General features: G+C 41.9%; 1 protein-coding gene across 1 annotated transcript in view; it reads left to right on the plus strand.

Moving 5' to 3' along the window:
* LOC113015912 (uncharacterized) overlaps positions 1-26,590 on the plus strand; it is a 68,068-nt gene extending 41,478 nt beyond the window's left edge. Inside the window, 15 exon segments of the mRNA XM_026158284.1 lie at positions 156-458; positions 559-828; positions 950-1,033; positions 1,180-1,242; positions 1,662-1,745; positions 2,764-2,834; positions 12,629-12,690; positions 13,120-13,131; positions 13,545-13,600; positions 14,085-14,302; positions 14,980-15,245; positions 16,354-16,467; positions 16,842-16,983; positions 24,807-24,847; positions 25,103-26,590. Coding sequence (XP_026014069.1) covers positions 156-458; positions 559-828; positions 950-1,033; positions 1,180-1,242; positions 1,662-1,745; positions 2,764-2,834; positions 12,629-12,690; positions 13,120-13,131; positions 13,545-13,600; positions 14,085-14,302; positions 14,980-15,245; positions 16,354-16,467; positions 16,842-16,983; positions 24,807-24,847; positions 25,103-25,366 — 2,050 coding nt within the window. The 3' untranslated portion in view covers positions 25,367-26,590.
* The last annotated feature ends 855 nt before the right edge of the window (positions 26,591-27,445 follow it).

Genomic DNA, 27,445 nt, shown 5'->3' on the forward strand with positions numbered 1-27,445 from the left:
AAGGTCAACATTTTGGCTTTGTACTAATTACCTGCTGATCAGATTGTCCAACAGTAAACTGAAAGAGAAATAAACAAGCCCAATTACACCGATTAAAATCATCTACAACACACTCTTTAACATTCGGTACTTCTGCATTTGTTTTTTCCTTGCAGTGTTGACAGGAATCAGCTGCTCAGGTTCATCCACTGCTGTGCTGCCTGTGACGTCCAGCAGGAGGCAGCGTCAGGCCTGCTGAGGACTCTGCAGCACAGCTTGGATCTGTCCTGCTCCTCCTGTGTGGAGCTACCAGAGGAGGATCAGCCTGAGCCTCTGAGTCTGACTGCTGATGACTGCAGGGCCGTCTCCACCATCCTGACACACAGCAGCCAGGACACACAGCTCGACCTGCGAGACTGTGAGGTGGAGGACAGCGTGCTGGACCTGCTGTTTCCTGTCCTCCACAGGGTCCGCCTCAGGTGGGAAACACCACAGAAGAGTCTAAACCAGAGAGAAGCTTGTTCACACTGGTGTTGATGCATCCTGATAGTTTCTCTTTGCTCTGTTTGTCCTGTTTAGAGTCAGTAAAACTGTCCTCCTCCAGCTGCTGTCTCTGGTTCCTGTGAACAGTGAGAGGGACACAGTGAGGCGGGCGGTGTCCCTGTGTGCAGCCCTGGGTGGAGAGCTGGATCTCAGTCACAGCACGCTGGATCAGAGGGCCTGTGGGTCTTTGGTCCAGATGCTGGACTCGTGTGAAGGGCTGACAGAGCTGGACCTCAGTCACTGTCAGCTCACTGACCAGCTGCTGCTCCCTCTCATCACACATCTGCACAAAGTCCAAGTCCTGGAGTGAGTGTCACACACTGATCCTTCTCTGGGAGGCACCAATAACCATCAGCCTGTTCACAGACACTACAATAATATGATGTGCAGTGATCACTTAGAGCCTCTTGTTGTGTTTGTGTTACAGTCTGAGTCACAATCAGATCACTGATGCTTCGACTGATGTGTTACTGCAGCTGCTCTCCATCAACCCCTCCATCGACTGTGTGCGGTGAGCCAACATGAATCAGTCTCCATCAGTGAAGGAGTTTCTCCTCAGACTCTCAGAGGAATCATTCACAGTCTGAGCTCACATGGATTCATGTTGTTCTGAGTGAATGAGTGACGTCTGCTCTCTCTGCTTTGGTCTCTTTCTAGACTCTACAGCAACAACATCATGCACAGAGCAGCCTTCAAGGAACACAAGCAGTTTGAGATCTGGTGAAGCACTTGTCATCATTAGGGAGGAATTCTTTAACAGTCCTCTGATAATCATTAGATGAAAATATTGGCTCGAAAGCATCAATAATGTGTGATCATATTAGTCAGTAGTGTAAGATAGTAAAATCAGGTTAAAGAGGTTTGATAACAATTAGATATTTTTCTTTAATATCATAATTAAGAATGTGGTTTATATAAAAGCAAAGCTCATATAGTTTTTTATCTTTTTTTTCTGAAGTGTTGCAGAGTCTCTATGACTGTCATCCTGACATTTACACAATGGATTGTCTTGTTTTGCTTTATCACAGTGACAAACATATCAGTTGTATCATTACTGGGAGTTTACCTCATTGATTTTATGTATCTTTCAGCTAATGTGCAGTAATCAATTAGAGCCACTTGTTGTGTTTGTGTTACAGTCTGAGTCACAATCAGATCACTGATGCTTCGACTGATGTGTTACTGCAGCTGCTCTCCATCAACCCCTCCATCGACTGTGTGCGGTGAGCCAACATGAATCAGTCTCCATCAGTGAAGGAGTTTCTCCTCAGACTCTCAGAGGAATCATTCACAGAACGTAGAATGCCCAAAATAATAATAACAACAACATATTTGCTTTACCTTGAGACGAGCTTTCAAGCACTTAAGTCAGAGTTTTTATTCTGAGTTGATCAAAGACCTACAGCAGCAGAAACAACAGTCAAAGAGTACAGGGGTACTGAGGAAAAAGTAGAAAAACAAAAGATGCACTTCAGAAACTCTAACAAAACAAACAAAAAAACTTTAAGTCTGTTATGTAAGTCACTTCTAACTTCATTTGCTTCACAATAGTTATGACAGATTCCTAATTAGCTTACTAATCAATGAAGGCAGAGGGAAGTACACAGCTACAGAATCCAAACGTCAGACAAATGTCAACAGGAATCCAAACGTCTGGCCAGCTTCAGAAAACAAACAGGCATTTAGCTGTTTTTGAGGACAAGCATTTATAGCAGAAACCTGAGATTTTTTTAAAAAATATATGCTTTTCAAAATACCTTTTAAAAGCTCCTGTTCAGGTTCTGTGGCATAACTATCTGACTCACTTTGCTCTGTACTAATGTTAGATTGCTGTTGTCACACAAGAATTATTTAACTGCAGTAATGTCTTAAAGTCATAAAGACCTGGATGAACTCAAATTGCCTGCTTCTAAATTCAGATTAAACTGATTTTATTAAAAATCTTAGAAACGTTGTATCGAACCAGATACTTTCTCTGGATGGCATTTTCTCTGCCTTCAGTAACACTGTGAAGAATCTTGAAGTAGTTTTTGATCAGCATATGTCCTTCAGTGCACATAATAAAGACATATGCACGACTGCTTTCTTCCATAATATCTCTAAAATCCTGTCTCAGAGTTATGGTAGGACAGGATACTCTTCACTGGGTCCCTGTTAAATCCAGAATCAGTCTCCTCACATACAAGGTGATGCCATCTAATGTATGCACATTTAAAGTTTGCTTTTCTTGTGTTGTTGTAGATCAGAGGAGGAGCAAACAAAGGAACTTGAAGTGGAGATGCTGGAAATCCAGGCGGCAGCTTCATCAATAGGTACGACTTTAGTAGTTTCTCTCAGAAGATAAGTAAGGAACAAACACGAGTATCTGAGTCTTACAAATGTCAGTTCTTCACACAAGTGCTGCTGATTGGCTGAGGAAGAGTAAAGTAGTCCTGGTGAACCCACAAGAGGCAGACTTGGGCGGGTGTTCACATACAAACTGTGTCTCATCACTGTACATACGCACAGTGATGAGACACCATCATTGAGAGTCTGGATAATTCAAAGGTAGCAATTTTAAAGTGGAAGTAAGTAGAAAAAAAATATTTTTCTCTTAAAAAGAGATCACAGACAAGGTTTAAAACATCTATTGTGTTTTACTGTATTATTTATTGCAAATAGAAAAAAAAGCTCTACTACAATTACAAAATTTTATCTGATTGGTGTTTTATTTCATATTATCACAGGGTAACATTTGAATAGTTTAGATTAGTGTACAGTGTTTCCTGTTAGTCCCCTCTATTAAGTGCCCATTTATTTCAACTACATATTCAAATTATAACAAACAGTTGAATACATATTTTAGTATGTTCAAGTATATTTAGTAATTTATATATTAGTATTTCAGTAAGTTCTTTTACATATTTACATTTATTTTTAAAGTAACGCAATAGTTACTTTTTCTGGTAATTAGTTACTTTTAGAATATTGTAACTCAGTAACTAACTCTGTTATTTTTTTTGAAGAAGTAACTAGTAACTATATTGAATTACATTTTCAAAGTAAATTGCCCAACATTGGTCTTTACCTTACAACATAAAGCACCTTGACGTGACTTTTGTCATGATTTGCGCTATACTGAATTATGAAAAATGTAACAACATCAACAAAAATATCCCAAGAGAGAGATTACTTGATCTGCTCCTGTAAATGTGTGACCTTAGAGCCAAAAAAGTGTTTTATAACTTTTAAAACAACCCCTTCAGCCTTTACTCAAATTTGCTAGTGAACAGGCCCTTAATATTAGCCATCAATAACACCATATTCATGTGATTAACCTCTAAATAAAACATAACATTAAACCATCAAAAGGTTTGTTTTAAATTCTACTCAGGTGGAATTTTAAAAGCTGCAGCTCTCATATTTTAATCAGTTGAAGCTTATGTCGCTGTGCATTTATGTCAAGATGGCAACATTGTCCAGCAAGTTTGAAGTAACCAATTATTAAGATTGAATTATGTTATGAAAAGGTCCCATACCTCAGAACTGAGTTTGGCAGTGTTCATCCTGACTTTTTGTATCTATTTATTACATTTTTTATTTTGTTTAGTCTTATAGCCAATAAATGGGAATATTAGAATCTTTGTAAACATAGCCACTGTAAGGAAGCAGATACACAAAGGAAAATAACTACTAAAATACTGCACTATACAAAAATCTTCAGCCACCTTTCATTCTGCTTCCATGACCACTTTGTCATGGCTGTGTGCTGTGCAGTAGGGGTGCAACGATATTCGTATCGATATTGAACCGTTCGATACAGTGCTTTCGGTTCAGTACGCATATGTATCGAACAATACAACATTTTTAATTTATTTTATCAACTTTCCTTCTGACGATGCTGTCTGTGTTGAGCGCTCAGTGAATCTGCTTTCGACTACTCCGCCTAGGCTCGACAGTGCAGCCTAGGCGGAGTAGTCGAATGCAGATTCACTGAGCGCTCAACACAGACAGCATCGTCAGAAGGAAGAGCGCAGGGCAAGCTAGCGAGACAGAAGTTAAGCTCTCTTTGCAACATGGACCTCCCGCACCCTCATTCAGATCTGGCGTTTGGAATTATTTTGGTTTTCATGTGACGTATTGTTGTATTGCTGATAATGTTTGCACTCCGTGCTTACTGTCCCTTGTGGTCCACCGTAGTGGCAACGGGGAGTGTTTGCTGTTACGAAAGTGGGTGTGTTTTATGTTGAAATGGACGAGCGGCAATAAAGATAATGGTGGCTCACGAAGCAGATTATGAATACGTTATTCATAAGTTTGAGACAGAATATTACATGGTGTCAGAGTAAATCGAACTAAACGCCCACCGACAGAGCGAAATGGATTCGTCGGGAGTTCCTGCAATGTTTAGCGGCCCGCTAAGCGGCAAGCCCGAGGAGACCCAGTGCAGCTATCTTCTTCTGTGGGTCGGAGAAAGAGGCAGGGACATTTATAACACATGGCAGCTATTGGATGAAGAAGCTAAAAAGCTGACCACATATCTCGACAGGTTTGAACAGTACCTCATGCCGAAAACGAACACCATTTTCGCCAGATACAAGTTTAATGAAAGACTCCAAGGTGAAGGGGAGTCATTTGAACACTTTGTGACCGAGTTAAAGTTACTCGTCAAGCAGTGTGGCTACGTTAACAGTGATGAAATGGTCCGAGACAGGATTGTCTTTGCAACCAGTTTACCACAAGTCAGAGAAAAGCTGCTGAGCCAAGGGTCAGATTTGACTCTAGAAAAAGCCATAGACATTGCACGCTCCTATGAGATCGCACGAGAGCAATTGAAAGCCATGGTTGACCCACACACTAGCCTGCAGGGAGCAGCGCCCGCGCATGCAGTATCCGCTAAGCGCCAGAGTACGCAGCAAAAAGATAGGAGGGCACCTCATTATAATAAGATGGGAAAAGTGTGTGGAAGATGTGCACGAGCACACAGCCAGAAGGAGGAGTGTCCTGCAAAAGGGAAGAGGTGCAAAAAGTGCAATAAAATGAACCACTTTGCCAAAGCATGCCGTTCACAAGCACCACACCAACCCAACCCAGTGTACTCTATTAACCCTGACACTCCAAGCGATGAAGCGGAGCTATTCATAGATTCCATAACAAAGTGCAACGAAGGGGAGGCCGATGAACAGGCTTACGCTGACGTAGAAGTAGGCTCACTGCATCACACCGTGAGTTTTAAGCTTGACACAGGAGCCACTGCTAACGTCATTCCTGCCCGATTGTTTAAGAAGTGTTTTAAGCAGGTTAGCTTGGCACCGCCCACACGCACACTATCTGGCTATGGAGGAGAAAAACTCAACATCAAGGGCACATGCCAGTTGAAGTGCAGGTGGAAAGACATTCACAAGATGCTGACATTTGACATAGTAGACACTGCAGCACCCCCCATCCTAGGGTTGAGAGCATGCCTGGATCTAAACCTAGTCAAGCTGGTCATGTCAGTACAGATCACAAATGTCATGGAGGAGTTTGCCGATGTGTTCGAGGGCATAGGGAAATTCCCAGGAGAATGCGACTTACACATTGACCCAGACGCCATGCCCGTTGTGTGCCCCCCCCGGAGGATCCCTTTCACACTGCGGGAACGACTGAAACGGGAGTTGGATGACATGGAGAAAAACGGCATAATCATCAAAGTAAAAGAACCCACAGAATGGGTAAACGGACTGGTGGTCGCAGAGAAGCGTACTGGGAAGCTCAGAGTATGCCTCGATCCTCGCGAATTAAACAAAGCCATCAAAAGACCTCATTACCCGCTTCCAACATTGGATGACATCACACCAAAGCTGGCAGGAGCACAGTACTTCAGTGTCATGGATGCTCGCTCAGGCTATTGGGCCATCCAACTAACCACCAAGTCATCGCTCCTCACCACCTTCAACACGACCTTTGGCAGGTACCGTTTTCTGCGCCTTCCTTTTGGGATAATATCAGCACAGGACATTTTCCAAAGGAAAATCGATGAGACGTATGAAGGGCTCAATGGAGTGGCAGCCATCGTGGATGACATCCTCGTGTTTGGCAGGACAAAGGAGGAACACGACGAGAACCTCCGTGCCATGCTTGAGCGCACACGGGAGCGAGGAGTACGTCTCAATCCAGAGAAATGTGTCATAGGCGCCACAGAAGTGAGCTACTTTGGACACAAACTCACCCGGGAGGGCATCCAGCCAGACCCAAAGAAACTGCAGGCCATAAAGGACATGCCACCTCCTGAGAATAAGAATGAGCTTGAGACAATCCTTGGAATGGCGAGCTACCTGTCCAGATTCGCACCACGACTATCAGAGGTGAACGCACCGCTGCGTCAGCTGCTCAAACAAGACTCAGAGTTCATCTGGGATCAGACCCACGACAGAGTCTTCCAGCAAATGAAAGATCTCATAACCAGAGAACCAGGCCCCATACTGGCATACTACGACACGACCAAGGAGCTACGGCTACAGGTAGATGCATCAAAGTATGGTTTGGGAGCTGTGTTGATGCAGGACGGACACCCAATAGCATATGCTTCAAAGACACTGACCCCAACAGAAGTCAACTATGCACAGATCGAAAAAGAGCTCTTTGCAGTGCTGTTTGGATGCAAGCGTTTCCACACGTACATATACGGCAGGAGAGTCATCGTAGAGTCGGACCACAAGCCGTTGGAGCACATACTGAAGAAACCAATCTCTGTAGCCCCTGCTCGTCTGCAGCGCATGCTGTTACAGCTGCAGAGATACGACATAGAGATCGTGCACCGGCCCGGAAAAGACATACCTGTGGCCGACACACTGTCCAGGAAACCATTGCCCGACCAAGACAGCACGCTGAGTGAAGGCATGGAGGACCAGATCCACTCAGTGATAAACAGCCTCCCAGTAAGTGACAAAAACTCTCCGAGATACAGGCGGCAACAGGATGCGACCCGCAGCTCACCCTGCTGAAGCAAACTGTGCAGGATGGCTGGCCTGAGGACAGAAAAAATGCCCCAAAACCCTTTTGGACTTCTGGACTTTCAGAGATGAAATTTCACACTCCCATGGCATCATCTTCAAAGGTGACAAAATTATAGTGCCAACAGCCCTAAGAAACAACATGCTGGAGAGAATCCACACTGGGCACATGGGGATTGAGAGGAGTAAGCAGAGAGCAAGGGACGCCCTCTTCTGGCCAGGCATGGGCAAGGACATAGCTGCCACGGTGGAAAACTGTTCCATATGTCAGGAGAGGCGCGCGGCGAATCCCAAAGAACCTCTCATCCCACACCAGATCCCTGAGAGGCCATGGCAGGCAGTGGCCTCAGATCTCTTCACATGGCGTGGACGGGACTACTTGGTAGTTGTGGACTACTACAGCCGCTACTTTGAGGTCGAAAGGCTATTCTCTACCACTGCAGGGTCCGTCATCAAAAAGCTCAAGGCCATATTCGCCAGACATGGCATACCAGAGACGCTTATCTCAGATAACGGCCCACAATACAGCTCTCGAGAGTTCAAGGATTTTGCAGTCTCATGGGACTTTGTCCACACGACCTCAAGTCCTTGGTACCCGCAAAGCAACGGCCTTGCCGAAAGAACAGTCAAGACGGCCAAATCAGTTCTGGATAAAGCTCATGCTCAGGGAGTAGATCCCTACCTGTCCCTATTGGAGCAAAGGAACACGCCAGTCGACAGCTTCAGGTCACCCGCGCAGCTCCTCATGAGTCGACGTCTACGCTCAGTGCTTCCTGTTACCGGATGCCACCTGGTACCTCGCATCATAAGCCCGACGGTTGTGCAAAAAACACGGATGGAAAGACAAGAGCATCAGAGGCGTTACTACAATCGCAGCGCCACACCACTACCGAGGCTGCAGCAGGGGGACCATATTCGCTTTCAGCACGAGTCCGGAGCCTGGAAACCGGCTGTCATCATCCGACCTGCAGAGACTGCCCGCTCTTTCGTGATCCGCACTGGCGAGGGACAGACTATACGGCGTAACCGACGGCACCTGAGAGGCGCCAAGGCGTCACCGGCACCTTCAGCACCAACATCCGATCTGGTAACCCAGCCAGATAGTGCAGCTCAGCAACAAGCAGAGCCCCTGTCGCCATCTAGAGACACTAAAACACCAACCATGGACACTAGCCCTGCACTGACCACCAGATCAGGACGAGTGGTCAAACCGAGGGTTATTCTTGACCTGTGATGTAAAGGGTGTAGGCGGATCGCTGCCCTAACAAAAAACAAAAAGGAAACATGTCAAATGTCCATGTACTAATGAGTGCATATCCCACATCGCATTGTTGTTGTTAGTTTAGGCCGCAGTAATTTTACACATGGCAATGTTGAAAAACTGTTCCTTATCCTCAGGTTCGGGATGTTCTATTTTGAAATGTATACCAGCTGTGTCACTGGTGGGCATCTAAAAAAAAAAAAAAAGGGAGATGTTGTATTGCTGATAATGTTTGCACTCCGTGCTTACTGTCCCTTGTGGTCCACCGTAGTGGCAACGGGGAGTGTTTGCTGTTACGAAAGTGGGTGTGTTTTATGTTGAAATGGACGAGCGGCAATAAAGATAATGGTGGCTCACGAAGCAGATTATGAATACGTTATTCATAAGTTTGAGACAGAATATTACACGTATGACCCTGAAGGTAAGCGAGTCATGCACTAAAGTAAAACAGTATGTTGGATGTGCCATGCAATGCTCAATTACATGGGTGGGAACTAGTGTGTTAGCGCAGTTAGCTCGTTAACGTGTTGGCCATCTAGCCCCATGCACGGGGCGATCGGCGGTAGCTTGTTAACGGAGATTTGCCGTGTTGTGGCGTTAAGGTCATTTCAACGAGATTAACCTGAAAGCACTAGTGGGAACACAACGAATATGACTGCACATTTACGCCGACATCATCCTAGTGCAAAGACAAAAACAACAAGCATGCTACTAACTTTAGCCGAGTCATTTAGACAGCTGTTAGCACATGATTCTCCTTATGCTGCTGAGAATATAGCCCAGAAGAAGCGGATAGTATAGCTTTTATTTTGGAAAGAGCCATTTCTCTGTAATAAACTCTCTTTTCCAAAGATGAGTGATTCCTCAATCAGATACAGGGCTCACAATATCGCTAGCCCGACGTCCCGGAGCTAGCGATTTTTTTCAGACGGGCTACCAAAATCTATCTCTTCCCTGCCCATCGGGCTATTGTAGGAAGGAAAAATATATGTCAATGCTTTTGCATTCTTTCAGAAATGTAGCTGGGTAATTATGTCATTGGCATCGGTGAGCCACTGTCAATATGTGACATATTGAAGTCGCGTTTGAATTTGTGCTTGTTTTTTTGCTTTCACTTTGCAATGACAGCACTGATCTGTGAGTGATGATAATTTGTGCACCAATTCCTCTGACATCGTCTTATTAATCGTTAGCTTACTATGCAAACATGACAAGTGAAATCTCTCGCAGCTTAAACATGTGAGAGGTTGATCGCGCAGAGAATCGCTGAGCTTATGTGAGTGCGTGTGTAAAAGCAGCAGGATATATATTTGACTACGATGACCTTCACAGACAGATATATATTTTAGTTCTGCTGAGCCAAATAAGACAGGTCAGGGTGAAGAAGTGACAGCCAAAGAAAAGCTTACCACAAAACGGAGAAGTTATGACAAATCAGACTATAAGGCAAAAAGAAAGTGCAGCTTTATGGTTTCATGGACAAAAGAATTTCTGTGGCTGCAATATGACGAGCTAAATAACCAGGGCTGCACATAAGTGGTCCGCAGGTGCGCATTCGCTGTCAAAATAAAAAACACGCACAAGGGTTAGGGTTAAATTTAAAAACTGTACTTTTGAGTTAAAATATATATTTATAATTTTAATAAATGACAAATTAAAAATGCATGAACATTTTTTTGTATCGAAAAAATATCGAACCGTGACACCAAAGTATCAAACCGAACCGAACCGTGAATTTTGTGTATCGTTGCACCCCTACTGTGCAGGTAGGCAGGATTGGACCCAAACGCAGGGCTCATGGAGGCAGAGGTGAACTTAAGATACTCAGTTTATTACAGGAAAATAAGAAGAACAGAAAACTAACTAAACTGGGAAAACAAATAAACTAACAGGCAGGCAAACGGAACACAGTGAAAATGAGGGTGCGCAGACATTAACGACGCAACAGAGGGCAAAGGAAAACACAGGGCTTATATACACAGGTACACAGGGAGTAATCAGGGAATGGGAAACAGGAGGGAGACACAGCTGGGAGAGATCAGGGCTAACAAGACAGGGGGGAAGTAAAACTGAACACACTGACATCAGACATGAACCTTCAAAGTAAAACAAGAAACAATTTACAAAAACACAGATTGACACTGAACTAAATCTAGAATAATAATCAAAATAGCACAACTAAAGAACCAGAACATAAATCATAATACAGAAATTTACCAAAATATAAGAAACTGCAAAAGCCGGGTCAAAATGACCCAGAACCGTAACACACTTTCACAATAATATTTTATTTGTTTTTTTTAAGCCAGTTAAGACTGACCAGTGAATTATTTAAGCTAAAAAACAACAACAACAAATAAACCAGTGTTTTGTCAACACATACTAGACAAATTTGTGTAATAAAAAGTTTTAAATTGTTTCTTTAGGCAATTTCTTCTAATAGCTTGTTGCAAAATCACATATTTTTCCCCCCATTTTTTTAGTTGAATCTATTAACATTTTCAAAGATAACACAGTTTGGCAGGCATAAAAATAGTATTTTTGTACCAACATGGGGATTCTCAGCTATTCCCAGAAAACTTAGCATATTTCATCATTCCTAAAAATAAATAAATACATTTTTATTTATTTTTTTATTTATTGTTATGTTCTTAAGAAATAGGAGGGAATCCAAGAAAGACCTGACACAGGACCTAAGAGAGGTGTCTGGACCATCAGCTGATCATTCTACTGGTTACAAAAGTCTCATCAGAAATGGTCTCAGTGGAAGGATCGGGGTAAAGAAGCCATTCTTAAGGAAGGGAAACGGAGTTACACTAGAATTTTTGTTTCAAATCATTGTCAGTATGTTTGGAGAAGGTCATGAGAGATGAAAACACTGAGTGTCTACAGCTATCTGTAAAACAGTGGAATCTCTGTCATGGTTTGATGCTGTAATTTGGTTCTTGTTTTGATCTGTGTTGTTCAGCACTTTGGTCTGCCTGGTGTGTTCTTAAAGTGCTATACAAATAAACGATGATGATGATGATGATGATGATGTAATTCAGCCAGTGGCGAAGATCTTTTCAAACTTGATGGAATTGTAAACACAGAAAGTGTGTGAGAACATTGTGTTTACCATTGTGATCCCATTGGAACACTATCAGCCATACACTGACCTCTCCCGAATCTGGACCCTCAACATTATTGAAGCAGTGTGGGATCATCTTAACAGAAAATGAAACAAAAGGCAGAAACATCAAAAGAAGAATTTTGAATGTCCTTCAAGAAGCCTGGAGAACTATTCCTGAAGACTACTTAAAGAAATGGCAAGAAAGCTGCCTAGGAAAGCTCAGACTGCGCTGAAGAATAAAACTGGTCATACCAAATATCGACTTTGGAAATAATTAAAATTGCAAAAGAGTAAATAAAAATAAAAAAGCTAAATAAATCACTACACCTTTTTCTCACATTTCCTAGCAAAATAGAAATAAATTAGGTTTGGAATGAGACTTTTCCACAGTACTGTAAGTAGACGATTACCACAACAGCCCACTCGGTCTATATTGAACACAAAAAACGTTGGCTGTAGCTGTAGAGTCTAACTGAAAAGTGAGTCTATCCACATAGCAGACAATATTAGAGAATACAAATATTCAACTAAATTGTTTGTAGCTAACATGCTTCAGCATTGGACAGCTACCAGCTAACTTAACCAAATCGATAAATGGGGAAACAGCAGCAGGTATTTCCACAGGTGGAATCCAGAAGTTTCTGAGAGAAAAATGATGGCAGGAAACCTTGAGCTGCTGAAGTCAGACTGACTCAGATCTTATGAAGAGAGCTAGAGTATAGTTTATATTGCCAACAGCTCTTTGTCTTCTCCCATCAGATGACTCTGAGGTCAAACCGGGTCCAAATACACCAGACATAAATCCCAAAGATGTGAAGAAGGTGAGAAAAGAAACTATATTTATATTTCAGAATAATCTGAAGATTCTAAGATTGGTAGATCCTAACAAACTCTTTGAATGCCTGTTGTGAATTTATAAGATGAAACTAACAAACTTCACTACACTACACATGAATAATTATCATATTGCATCAAGCTTTAGCTTTATACCCTTTCTGTGGGATCCTGATTAGTAAATTTACTGTCAGGTTCTATAGCCCATGCTCACAGGTGTACACACGGGTGATCACACCCACAAACTACACCCTTTTTGGCTCCTACCTCAAAGCACACTGTGTTCTGTTGATCTTATGTGCTGCACAATAATGTTTAATATTTAGTATTTACTGTCATATTCCCATATATCATTGTGATGTTGTTTATTCTATTACTCTTGTTCTCTTCTGCTTGTTTTCTTTTTTCTTTCTCAGCAGGTGATCCAGGTGATTGATATATGCATTTTTTTTTCTCTGCCCGTTCTGTTGGTTCTTGTTTTTTGCCCTTCTCCCCCGTCCCTCTTCTCAGCTGTTTCTCTTTCCCTCTTTCTTTCTCCCCTTCTTTCCCCCAGTCAAGTCTGTCCCATGTTCAGTAAGTGAAAATAAAACAAACAATAAAAGGTGAATCAAATGGACCATTACGGCAAGGCTGGGATGGTCAATTTGGTAAAGTAAATCCGTTGGGCATCTTTCTTTGCCTTTAGACAACAATTCTGATGGCAAAAGAGCCAAACGGGACAGGCAAAAAAAAAAAGGTTCTATAGCCCTGTATTCTCACACTGTACATACAATTTATCTGTAAAGCATGCTTAAGTTAAGTTTTCACCATTTATTAACAAATGTTTCTTTCTAAATTCCAGCTTCCATCCAGCTTCATACCTGAAGTAAAAAATGAATGTGCACAAATCTTCTACAGGTAACAACATCATAAATCCACAGCTGTAACAGCTTTCATGTCACATTCTCAGTAAATTTTCTATAAAATTTCTGTTGTTCTCATGTCTCACAATTAGAACAACACAGATTATGCAGACCTCTGGGAGCATTTTAGCATTAAATTTTGGATAATACTTTTAATGCACACTACAGGAAAATCTTTAGCTGTGTTTTTTATCTCATTGAAGACAAAATTAGGGAAATGTAGAAAAATAAAACAAGCTTTCCTTTGAACCACCAACAGAAACTACTATAATTTCTGTTTCACTCTTTCATCATTAGTGGAGGTGCTACAGGAGTAAATGCTCCTGGAGTTACCTGCATTAACTTTGATATATGTTTGACTTTTGTCTGTGTGCTCCCTTTTTGGTCAGTGATCGTGAGGCGGAGTCTGATAGGAACAAAGTTTTTCATTTTAGGGTTTAAAAGTTCAGGTCATACAACCTTTATGTTATATCCTGCAGGTTCAAGTGTCCTGGTTCAGGTTTGTTCCACTGTATTCTGACTGGACTGGTGTTTGACATGACTCGAGAGGCAGAGCTCCTGTACAAAATCATCCAGTGGGATGAGAGCGTCCTCCAACCAGCTGGAAAGATGGCTGCAGGGCCACTGTTCGACATCAAATGTTGTGAGGATGCTGTCCGTCAGCTACACTTCCCACACTGTGTAAAAACACAGGAAGGTGAGCAGATTATTTTTGACAGTAATGCCCACAATAATCACCCACTCACCCCAGAGACTTGTTGTATGTCTGCCTTTGTGATGTTGACTGGCTCTTGCTCTGGGTGGTTGCTGCAGTCTGCTCTTAGGTCCACCAGCCACTTGGCAGTGGTGTTGTGTGACACCTCTTTCTCCCAAATGTTCTCCTAATATTGCTCAGTTCCAGTTGTGTTGTGTTGTTATTCTCTTGAAGCTGAGAGTACATGCTGGATAGATCTTTGGAGAGCAGGCTGTTTATTTTCATGCTCTCTGCTTCCCCGATATATTTCTTCAGCCTTGATAATTCATATTGATTGACTTTTACATGTACTCAACTATGTGTGTGTGTGTCGCTATATGTGTATATGAATGGGCACAAATATACATACAGATTCTCACTATGAGTCACACGTGAACATAGTCGTGCACATGAGCTCACTCACTGAAAATGGAGAAAGTGCACGGTCATATTGAAGTGATTGATGATGATCTTAGTAATATGAATTCATTCCAGACAGCATGTTGAAAGGAAAGGAACAGAGAAGAGATAAGAGGGTCAGAAAAGGGATAAAAAGGCTGTTTGTAAGAGTGGGTAGTTAAAATGAGTGGATCAGTGGGTGTTCAGATAAATACATGTCTGTTGACTCTGTGTTTTCACAGCTCTGCTCTCTGATGGCCTCCTGTCTGTTGCCCACTTCACTGATGATGCAATGAGCTTCATCAAACCACTGAAGATCACAGATACTCATGTGATTGTTGATAACCCCCACCTCTCTGCCTTTGGCCTTGTCCTGGATTTCCTGATGGGCATTTGGAACAAGCAAGTTAAGGGGCAAGTTTTATTGTTCCTCAGTCCACCAAACCATGCAAAACAGACTCAAAACATCAATGTGCTTCTTCTGCCAAGAAACATCCCCATGACTGAGGTAAAAATTCATTATTCTTACAGCTTCATCTTTTTCATTGTGTCAATAGAATCCAGTTTAGTGCATAGTTGTGTAGCTTTATATTAACTTGGAGTTGTAGCTACCAACAATGAATGTGAACATTGATTAAAAATGGATGTGGCAGGTGGAACCACAATGTGTTCCAGTGTAGATGTGCAGTGGGAGAAATGAATCACTTACAAATAAGTCCCATTATAATTTCTGGTACTAATAATTGATTTTCTTTGTGGACAGGCTGTGAAAAGCTGACTTGTGCTGTTGCTGTTGTAGCATTTCCTTCTTTGTGGAGCACATGGTGTTTAAACATTATGGCTGCCCACCAACCCACAGCCAGTTTAAAGTGTTACTAAAAAACATCGTCATCTTAAACTGATCACTTCTATCAAAATCCTTGTAAAAGCAAGTGTATTACATAGCAGCCATATTTAAAAGACAATTGGCTCCTTACTTTGGTAGTTACTTTAAAGCTTTATGTAAATAAACTTTAATTCAATGTTTTGGAAATTAAAAGAAACACTTGTATGAAACCAGTAGTTGCACCTGATTAAGGCTAGCTGACTTTGCCCACATGTAAGGTTTTAAAAACTTTCTCCAGTAATCTAAACTTCTATCCACCATCTTTACCAAAATTCTCCAACTGTCACAATGTGTGATGGCAGATGGCGTGGAGGTTGTGTTGTTCGGACCCAAATGCAGACAAATGAGTCACAACTGAACTTTAACAACATTCATCTCGCTCTCTAATATCTCTGCTGCTACCCAGAACATAACCAAGCAGTGATTATAAGCATCCATTACTGTATACTGCACAACAATACCAAACTCCTAAATATAAACTCCTGTTTATATTACCCTTAGCTATTCAGTAACCATTTTAGCTGTCAGTCATGCATTTTTTTCTGGAAAAACAAAAATTAATTAGAAAAATAGTTTAATGATAACAAATCAAAGTTTCAATTAAAATGCCAAATGTTTGCTGGTTCAAGTGTATCCCTTCTTAAAATTTGTAGATTTTATTTGGTGTCATTGTGTAAATAGTTTCATGCAGGGATAAAACTCTATATAAAATGTTCTGATGACTCTTAAGGTAAGCAAGCATCATCAACCTTCCCACTTCATCCTGGTGCCTTCTGCGTGTAACCTCATCAAAAATACGACCTACACCGTTCACTGTCCCGTGGCCAATAAAATCCAACCCAAAGTAAGTACTCTGAAGAAAAGTTGTCCAGTACTTTAATGAAATGGAGGCATTAAGCTGTGTGTAAAATAATACCAGCAATATCAAAAATAATCACCCTGTGTCTGAAATGCAGATATTTTCTACATTTAACATTTAAATTGACTTTTTGAATCAAGATGTTGTACGTTTTATGTTCATGTAGGTAGCATGTAAGGATTTATTGGCAGAAATATCAGTGTCTACAGTGGAGGAAACTATAAACAGAATCTGGGCCTTAGGTGTACAAAACTATGTCATCCATATGAATTGAGACATGAGATGATAAGAGGAATGGGGTTACAATCACTTAATGAGACTGCCATAGTTAAAGATACTGATGCTATGCTTCTTTTCAGAGAGCTGAGTTTGACATGGAGTTTGGACCAAACTACTCCCCAACATTTGTGATCCGCCTTCCAATGAACACAGATGAAGTGACTCTAACCATCCGAGACCAAACTGACACAGAGGTTTGGGAGCATGAAGCAGATCTAACAGGTCATCATCCTGAAATTTCTTTGGACATGTTAGAAAGGAATAGAGTACAATATTCATCTTGACTAATCCATGTTGACTTTGAGTTCTTCCTCATATTTTAGCACTTTTTGAGCTCCAGGTGTTTAAGAAGCTGTGATGCCTATTTGTATTTAATGAGACCTTTTGCAGTCTACACCTATTGCAGGATAACTAAGGGAGGATTCAGGGTCACCTGATCCAACCCTAACTATATGCTTTATCAAAAAGGAAAGTTTTAAGGGTAATCTTAAAAGTAGTGAGGGTGTCTGTCTCCCAAATCCAAACTAGGAGCTGGTTCCAGTTCTGACCTTTTATGTGATGAGAAGGATTTTGAATTCTATTCTGCATTTAACAGGGAGACAATGAAGTGAAGCCAATACAGGAGAAATATGTTCTCTCTTTCTAGTCCCTGTCAGTACTCTTGCTGCAGTATTTTGGATTAACTTTTCAGGGAGTTTTTAGGACATCCTGATAATAATAAATTACAGTAGTCCAGCCTAGAAGTAAGATAAGATAAGATAAGATAGAACTTTATTAATCCCTCGGGTGGGTTCCTCTGGGAAATTCGACTTCCAAAAAAAGCACAGCAACGACCAAAGTTACAGTTACAGAACTGTTATATATACACACACACACACACACACACACACACACACACACACACACACACATATATAAATACAGAGACAAATATAAATAAAATATACAAAGGGGATAAATAGAATAAATAGGAATAAAAAATAAAAATACAAGTGAATTGCACATTTCAAGTACTGAGTCTATTGCACTGTTGACTATTTACAAAAAGTATTGCACAAGGTATTGTACAGTGAGGTGAAGAGGCACTACAGCTTAGTTGTTCCCCCCTCCTTTGTCCTCCTGTTTCCCCTCCCTCTCCCCTCCAGAGAGGAGTTAAACAGTCTGATGGCGTGTGGGACAAAGGAGTTTTTAAGTCTGTTAGTTCTTGTCTTGGGGAGAAGCAACCTGTCACTGAACAGACTCTTCTGGTTGTTTATGGCCGTGTGCAGAGGATGCCCAGCATTGTCCATAATGTCCATCAGTTTCTTTAATGTCCTTTTCTCTGCCACTGTCACCAGAGTGTCCAGCTTCATGCCGACCACAGAGCTAGCCCTCCTGATCAGTTTCTCCAGCCTAATAAATGCAAGTAATAAATGCATAAACTAGTTTTTCAGTGTTTCTCTGAGACAGGATATTTCTCATTTTAGAGATATTAGATGGAAGAAAGCATTCCCACATATTTGTTTAATATGTACATTGGAGAGCATATATTTTTCAAAAAAACACCTCCAAGTTCCCTACAGTGTTCTGGAGGTCAAGGTAATGCCACCCAGAGTAAGAATCTGGTTAGACACCATATTTCTTAGATTTTTAGGGCCGAGTACAATAACCTCAGTTTCATCTGAATTTAGAACCCAAAAACTAGAAGTCATCCAGGTCTTTCTATTTTTATTTTTTTTTTGTGTCACGTTTGGATCTTTAGCCATCAGAATTGTTGTCTTAAGGGCAAGAAAGATGCCAAGCGGATTTATTTTACCAAGTGGATCATCATGGCCTTGCCATATTGGTCCATTTGATTGACCTTTATTATAATTATGTATTTATTTTATTTTCGGTTGCTACAAACGGGACAGACATGACTGGGGGATAGGACAGGGAGAAAGAATGAAAGAAAGAGAGGGAGAGAAAGAAAACCAGAGGGGAGAAGAGACGGTGAGAAAGGGGGGAAGAAAGAAAAACAAACAAAACACCTGGATCACCTGTATGGAGAAACAAAAACAGAAGAGAAAGCAAACAAAAAAGAACATCAACATAATAAAAACGGCACTATCACAATAAAGTAGCTAGCAGTAGATAACAGTTGATACTAAATACTAAACGATATTGTGCAGCACGCAAGATAGACAGCGCACAATGTGCTTTGAGGCAGCAGCCAAGAAAGGTGTAGTCCGCGTCTGTGAACACCCGTGTGTACACCTGTGTGCATACCTGTGTGGATCAGCATGCTTGTATTCCAAAGGTTTCTCCATGTAACGATCTGCTAGGGAGTGTGGGGAGCCATAGCCCCGTCCCCCAGGGCATGAAGCAGGTATGGAGGAGATCCAGGCCCCAGATATCCAGAGGCCCCAGAGTACACGGACCCGAGGAGGACCACCAAAGGGGGGGGAACCGTGCCACCCTCCTGGGAAGAGCTGAGTAGAGCCCCAAACGAGAGGTCACCCAGCAGCTACGGAGCAGAAGTCAGAGGGGGTTGCAGTGGCGTGCCCGTGGGCTCTGCCGGCAGCCAGCTGTGCCAGAGAGGACCGAGCTTCAGGCCCAGAGGCCAGAGGCCTGAGGGCATCCCACCCCCCGGAAGGAGCCCAGACGGGCCACAGGCGCCAGGCCCGCCAATCGGCCACCAGGAGTGAGCCAGTACATACATGAGCGCCAGTGGCGTGTCTAGAAAATTTTTGTTGGGGGGGCCAGGTAGGGGCACAGATTTGGAGAAGGGTGGCAGATGTAATTGGCAGATAATGTTTAAAAAAAAATTCTACCAACCATTAACCATAATTCAATAACCCTATAAACCTAATAACCGAATGCGCTTTTAACTCTTATTAGAAGGAGATTTTAACCTCTACGGTGCAAAGTTTTTAGATACTGCGTTGATAAAGTACAAGAGATACAATCAGTGCTTTGTCAGTGTTTACTCAGCATTCAAGGACAGCAATATTTGCATAGTATTTTTACTGACACATAGTGCACATATGTTTTGGGCAAAAACATTTTTTAATATTAAAATACGAACATTTGTAACAAACAATTGACAAATTAGCCAGTTCCAATGCAAAACTTATGCCTATTAAAAAAAAAGAAGATAATCTTCTCACAAACTGGTGTTTGATTTTGAAACAGGAAAAAAGTGGGGAAACAACTGAAAAGACTAACATTTGAATGAAACCTGAAAGCAAGTAAATACTTTCTCTGCTGCCTTTTGTAAACTTTGGTAATATTGATAAAGAACAACACTGGCTGATGATGAAATCCAGTAAGCTGGCATGGTGACACTGCCAGTATTAACCTGCAGGGCTGGACTGGGACAGAAAATCGGGCATTTTGACTACAGACCGGCCCACCAGGTATTAAAGCCATAAAGACTTTGAATGAAAACAAATGCTGTTGTGACAGTGATGTACAGTCTTGTTGGTATATGTATGATTTCTATACATTTTACGTCAGATAAAAACTTTGGTTGTAAGATTTAGATAATTATTTAATAAAAACTAGGTATTTTAAATGAGAATAAGAAAGAAAAGTATTTCTTTGTGCCCCCTTTCCCTGTTAATGCCCTACCTGGCCCCCTGGCAAAAACTTCGCTAGACCCACCCCTGCACAGTTACCAGCTGTCAGCTGCATAGAAAAGGATCCTGGTGTTATTTGTCTCTCAGAAACAGTTCATAACTTCCCTTCAACTCATTCATTTCACCTAAAAGGTAAACCTGTTTCTCCATCACCTGTTCAGCTCTGATGATTCAGTAAGGACATCTCCTGGTTTCATCTTCATGTTTCTCTCTCACCACATATCCAAACTGACATCATGACCAGCAGCTTTACAGCTGTGGCTCCAGCAAACATCAGCTGATACTAGAAATTAATATTAAATAAATTCTGACAACAGCTTAAACGTGCTGCTGTTGTTTAGCGCGACATCTGCTGGTTTCCTCTTTCTGGCGCAAAGTGGGCGATAAGCAAACAAGAGAGAAAAGCCGATCAGCTGATCATTGATCAGTTTCATGATTGAAGTAGAAACAGGAGAGGAGAGAATGAGAGAAGAAGAGGCAGCTGTGCAGCAAAGACACAGAATAACTCCAGCTTTGTGTCTTTTTTCCATTCTAGCTAAAGTTCAGGACAAACTGCGTTTGTCCTGCCTCCCCTTCCCTCATCCACCTGCTGGCCTCTGTGGAAGCTCCGCCATAGCAACCACCAAACAACTGAGTTATTTTTACACATCTGCCAGCATCTGGCCAATCCACCACCTGTCATTGTTCATGCCATTACAAAAAAAATAAAAAAAAATAAGTCACCAGGCATATGTATGCCCGATGGCCAGTCCAGCTATGTTAACCTGCAACCAAATCTGCAGCTCCATACAGCAATGTTACGACTTAGATTACATCTTATAACTCTTATGTTAGCTCCCCTCAGTAGCATACTGTCTGAAATATTCGACGGCTGCAATAATTCTTTAAGTGTTATTTTCTCTTTGGTATTCTAATTTCACCGAAGTTTACTAAACTCAACAAACTTAATATTACTTACCGGGACATTTATTCTGTCCTCATTTTCTTTCACCGAAAAATTGTTTCCTGCAGTGCGTCTTTCGCGCTTGGCTCTCCTACCTTTGCTAACGTGATGCACATAGCGCAGAGCCGATGCTGCATTCACTTACACTCGGATATCTGAGCTTCACCGTGAAAACATAATCGTACATTTGATTGAATTTTATTGTTTTACCTTTGGGGTGGCACCTGGGGTGGCCAGTCTGGTTGGGGGGGTGGCGACCCCGCTGCACACGCTATTGATGAGCGCCCAGCCCCAGTCGACAAGAACCACCAACACACCAACGTCTGAGGGCATCAGCCACCGGCAGGGAGTGTGGTGAGGGGAGATAGGCCTCCGTACTTTGGAGGGCCTGAGATGTACCCAGAGAGGTTGAGTCTAAGACCCAACCTGACATATAGACACAGACGAACAGGCGCACGCGGACACAAACGTGCATTCCCACCCCATATACACAACCAAATACTCGTCATTCACCCAACGTGTAGACAGACACAAATAGACACTGCACAGACAGTCGCACTCCCCAAACGTACTCTACATCCCAGGTCCAGGTACCCCCGCCCCAGAGGGGCAAGCCACACCTAAACCCAGGAGATGTAACCCTTCTCTCTGGGGTGGAGGCAAGCGGACCACTTCCTTATCTGTAGCAGGGAGGCCCCGCATCCCAGACCCCAATCTGACGGCCAGCACCTCCTCCCAGCCCCCCGGCCCTGACGGCTAACAGAACCGGGGTGAGTGAAGACCCCAAACCTCCCTACGCCCGCTCATATGTAGTGTTTAGGGCCGGGTATCGTCACTGATTTCTAGAATCGATTCAATTCCGATTCACAAGGTCCCGAATCGATTCGATCCACGATTCGATTTAATTCGATTCGATTCGATTTAAATCTGGGAAATTTTGACAGTCAGAAATATTATAATTCAGATCAGTATATTTACATATTTTTTTATCAATAAAAAGGAAGCTGACACAAGACTTTATCACAGGTGTGAGCGTCACAGCAGAGGCCTTTGTGTCAAAGTAGCTGAAGATAAAACAGAAAAACATGAAGGTGATTTTTCCTGGCCTGGATTTTATACAAATATTCTGCAGCACATCAAAAACGAAAGAAAACCTTGAATCAACACATGAACGTTACCTCTGAGTTGCAGCGGTTTTATTAGAGACACAACGTTTTGCATTTTCCATAATTTTAGAAAGTTTAAATTTGTTCAGTATTGAACGGCAGAAATTAGGTTTTCTTTTCGGAAGAATGTAAAAGGGAAAAAAACAGCGGCCGACAGCGCTGTAAGCAACAGTAGACTGGTGCGTAACAAGCAAGCGAATAATGAAGAAAGGGAAACTGTTCTTGAAGTACAGAGAGAGAGAGAGAGAGAGGGAGAGGGAGAGAGACAGAGAGAGCTGTGCATCGTGGTGGAAGCAAAACAGTAAAAGTCAGAGTGAATTCATGACGATGTTTATGTGAAGCGTTTGGATCTTCTTTTGCTGCTGGTTCAGTCAATAGTGTTTGGAGAGAGATCAAACTAACAGCTTTAGAATCAGCGCATAAAGGGCATGAACACAAAGCGCCGACCCACCGAAACATCAGAATCAGCGAGCTGTCGGCTTTCAGCCCCGACCGTGAGAAAGGCGACATCTCACTGATTCTGATCCGCGGGTCGCGCTGTGTGTTTAAGTCTATGTGCAGAATCCGTGTTCCTGCTCTCATTTACTGTCTTAACTGTTTGGTGGTTCTTGAAATTTTGTGAGATGTCACCAGAGATTCTGGCATTTCGGGCAAAATAAATTTATATTAAAAAAATCGATTCAGGATTTTAATGAATCGATTTCACGTTATCCAAGCCAGAATCGATTTTAATCGATGAATCGATTATAAAAACCCAGCCCTAGTAGTGTTGCTGTGTGCTGTTCTAAAGTGCATTTAAAACACAGGAGAACATGGTTCCTGCTTCCTCTCATAGAGCAGCACGGCTCCTCCCGAAAACCCTTAGTGTCTAAATGCATTTAAAATTGAGGGTAGGGCACCAGCGCCAGAGGTGGGTTGGAGTACACCGACCATCCTCTGGATGCTGTAAAACGTGCCCACCCCCAAGGCCCTATATGTATGTGTTATGTGAGAGAGTGAGTAATGTGGATGTCTAGGTTGCAGAATAAAATTGAGGCACAGGCGGCCAGAAGGGGACAGAGGGGGAGTGCCTCCCCTGCACCCTGGTGAGATACCTGCACCCCAAGTCCTGCGTGTGTGGGTGGGTGTGGTAGAGCGGGAATAGGGAGGCAGCTGAGGATGGGGAGGGAAGAAAGGGAAGGCCCATCCGGACCGGGGCCCGCAGCAGCAGCACCGCCCAGCCCCACACAGTCCAGGGCAGCCCACCCGACTCCACCCCAGAGAAAACTGCACCCACCCCATCATCCAATCATCTCCCAATCTACACAAGACAATAGACACCCAGGTTGAGTTCATTCTCTACCTCTCCTATATCTCTCCCCCACCTGCAGAGTGAGCTCCTGTAGAGAGGAGACCACTCTCTACAGGTCTTTCTATCTTTAAGAAATTCCTGCAATTAACCTACAAACAAAACAATATATAATATCAACACTGAAAAAAAAAAACCAATACAATGTAGAAGAAGAAGAAAAACGGCCAGCTGTAATTTAACAGGGTGACTATCTATTAAACCATTTTTGGTCAAACACATAAAAAAATGTATGATTAAAACTGCAGAGCAGTTAGTGAGAAGGTGGTGAACATATTGAAGCACTGAGCCGAATCTGAGTTTTCCTGACAAGCTGATTCCAGAGATGTGGAAGTCTGCAAGTAATGTTTAAACACACTTTTGCTGATCACGAATCTCAACACACAAGGCAACAGTTATGCTGTAGTTTTAGGCTATATCCACAGGTAAAAGGATCAATTAGATGTGTTCATCCTTCAAGTCTCTTCTCTTGTCCAGGTGCAGTTTAGGAAGTTAGACATCCTTGAGCATGATGTACTGATATTCACAGGCAGGAGGAGACAAGGAGACACAAATTAGCAAAAATAGAGAGAAGCCATGAAGTTAAGTGTTCCTTAGATTGGAAAGCAAGACTTAGCAGTTCTATGGCAGGACTGGCAGCACCTTGTCCAAACATCTGAGTGAGTGGGTTAACATGGCTTAAAATGCCTTTAATAGAAACTTTTTTTTGTTTGACTCAAGGGCTGTCAGACATTTTCAGGAGGCCATTCACCTGCTGCCTCTGGCCACATTCATGTCCATAGAGGTTTTTAATACAAGCTGTTTGTAGGAGATTTTTATTTTATTTTTCCCAAATGTGTCACTTACCCTTTTTCAAAAAAAAACACAGGACATGTGATTTACAGTAAATATTTTGGACTTGCAATACAAAAACATTGCGTTTAATTTCAAGATTCGTCAATTCTTTTAAATGCTTGCGTGTTATAATTCTTATCCCTGGCTCCTTGCAGATCATCTACCTTTCTCTGCAGATGGGAGAATCCCAGCAGAGGTGAGGCTGATCTCAGTTTGGACAAAGTTTATTGTCAGTGTCTGAATCTGTTATAGCTAACTTCTGTATAGACTCAATGAGTGTGCTGTTATCAATAAGGATATGGATCAAGTGAGGAACTAAAGAACTATACTTCTTATCTCTGCTCTCTGTAAAGCTATCTTCTATTCACTGCACCATTATGGTTTCAACTTCCTTTCATTATGACCTGCAAAGCCTCATCTACAGACTGACAGTATGCTCTGATTTTAACAGAAAATCATGGTGATGCTTCTCGATATCCTCGAAGATTTAAACGATGAAGAATTCAAGAAGTTTAAGTGGCACCTGAAGACTGAAGTGTGGAACAACATATCACCCATCAAAGAAAACTATTTGTCCAAAGCAGACAGAAATGACACAGTAGATCTGATGGTGCAGACATATGAGATCACTGGAGCTGTGCAGGTGATGGAGAACATCTTAAAGACGATATGTAGGAACGACCTGGTGAAGAAATTATCAACCCTCAGACATTAAATATCTGCTTTCACACAGACTGTACACAGCTCTCTATGTGAGAACAGAGAAGCTAGTTTTCCAGTGAATAGGTAGATGGTGTGTGGTCACTCTATTTCATGCATACTCCTGGGCTGAGTGTATTGGAGGTAAAAATAAGTACCAATGTGTGTAAAAGACTGAGGAGCTCCCTGAAATCCAACATGAGTAAAGAGCAGCTAAGAAGCTTCATGCTGCTTTCTTTCTGCTACAACTCCCAGAATAAACTGAACTGTGTATGTTCCACATGAAGTGAGGTGACCACAGTCTTGTGAATATTAAGACTTTTTTGACTTTACTGGTTTGGAGTATTGGACTGAGGAAGTCCAACAACATTGTGTACAGAGCAGATCTGAAGCAGTTGTCATCGTCAGAGAATCGTAGTTTTTACTCTGCTTGTGAAAATATTGGGTGGAGTGTGATACTGTTCATGGAGTCAGCAGTGAAGGACACACCAACATTAGATCAAATGAGCTTTGATGTTAGGTCAGATTTTTTCTTTTTATCTTTGATGATTAAGAGGACAGTTCATATGGAGACAAAGAGCAGCCAGCGTGTTCTCTTTACATTTTGAGTATATCTTTATTTTTACTGATTTGTGGTTCGGTTCAGTACAGCCTCACCTGTGTCCTTTTGTATCATTTCGTCGTGTTTTCATCTTGGGCACGTGATCCTCCGTGTAGTTACTTCCTGTTTTATTTTGATAGTCATTTGTCTCTTTGCCTTGTATTTACATTTGTTTCCGTGCCTCGTTGTCTTGTTTGTTTCCCAGCTGTGTCTCACTCCTTTAATTTTTCCAGTTTTACATCTGATGCTTGTGTAATGATGATTATTCAGTTATTTCCTTATTAAGACAAAACAAAGACGACAACTGTTTTATCAATGCAGGGAGTCAGCTATTTTGATTTTTTGTACTTTTGTGATAACTGTATTTATTCTGTTCTGCATGTTTCAGTCAGGACAGAGTAGAGAGACTCTGTAATGACCAATGAGAGTAAAGATTTAATGAGTAAACAGTCAGGATAAAACCATGTTTGGTACGTTGAGATAACTGGAAGAAAATATCATAAACATATCTATCAGTTTTAGTTTATAATTTTCTCTCTTCTCTTTGTTACACTTTAATGAAAATTTACTCGTTAATGGACCTCGTTTATAATTCAATTCAAGTTTTGTCTGCTTAAAATAAATATTTTTTCTTTCACATCAATGTACAGCTGCATGTGGACTCAGGGAATAAATAAGAGGCCAGATGTCTGTAATTGATGTGATTGTGTCTCAATGATTGTGCCATGCAGGAAATACTGAGTGCGATACAGTATATGTATTCAGACATCCTACATTCTCTTTGTGATCTATACCTTATGTGCAACGTACCTCCACCACTAAAAACAGTCACGTGTGACATCACAGCTCAGCTAACCCAACCCTGACACAGCTGTATGGACACCCACCTCCACAGTGACACCTTATCAAAACTTTTGCTGTCGTCATATCTTGATAATGATCCTCTGTGAAACAAGAAAAGAGTTGCATAATTGGGCACAAGGTTACTTGTTGTGCCAGACTATCACTGATTAACACATCTCCATAGAAACAGGGACAGAAAAGCACTGAGATGATTGCAACCAGCAGGCTGTTAACTGTAATGACTCCAGACCTAATAATACTGATTTCTCCCTGTTCTGTTAGGAAACATGAGGCTGTTTCATTTACTGGTAATTCAATGCAATGCACAACAGACTTAGTTACAGAATAAAACACACACACAGAAGACGGCTGTGTTTGTGATAACAGCAAAGGTTTCTGGAGATTCTTGTCACACTGTCAGAAAAAGCTAGAAGCTGCCATGATGGTCTGACTATAGTGAACCTGCATGTTTTTGTCCTGCTGTCTATGAGATAATTACACAGGAAGCATAAAAAAGCAGTTGGAAAATCTAATTCTTTATGAGAATTGGGCATGAGTAGGTCACCTGTAAATAATGGATGTTGTTTTTCTTGCATTAGTGTTTATGCTTCCGCAAAGTGTTTGAGTCTTTATTCGTTTAACTATTTCATC

The sequence above is a fragment of the Astatotilapia calliptera genome, chromosome 23, assembly GCF_900246225.1.
Source record: "Astatotilapia calliptera chromosome 23, fAstCal1.2, whole genome shotgun sequence".
NCBI lineage: Eukaryota > Metazoa > Chordata > Actinopteri > Cichliformes > Cichlidae > Astatotilapia > Astatotilapia calliptera.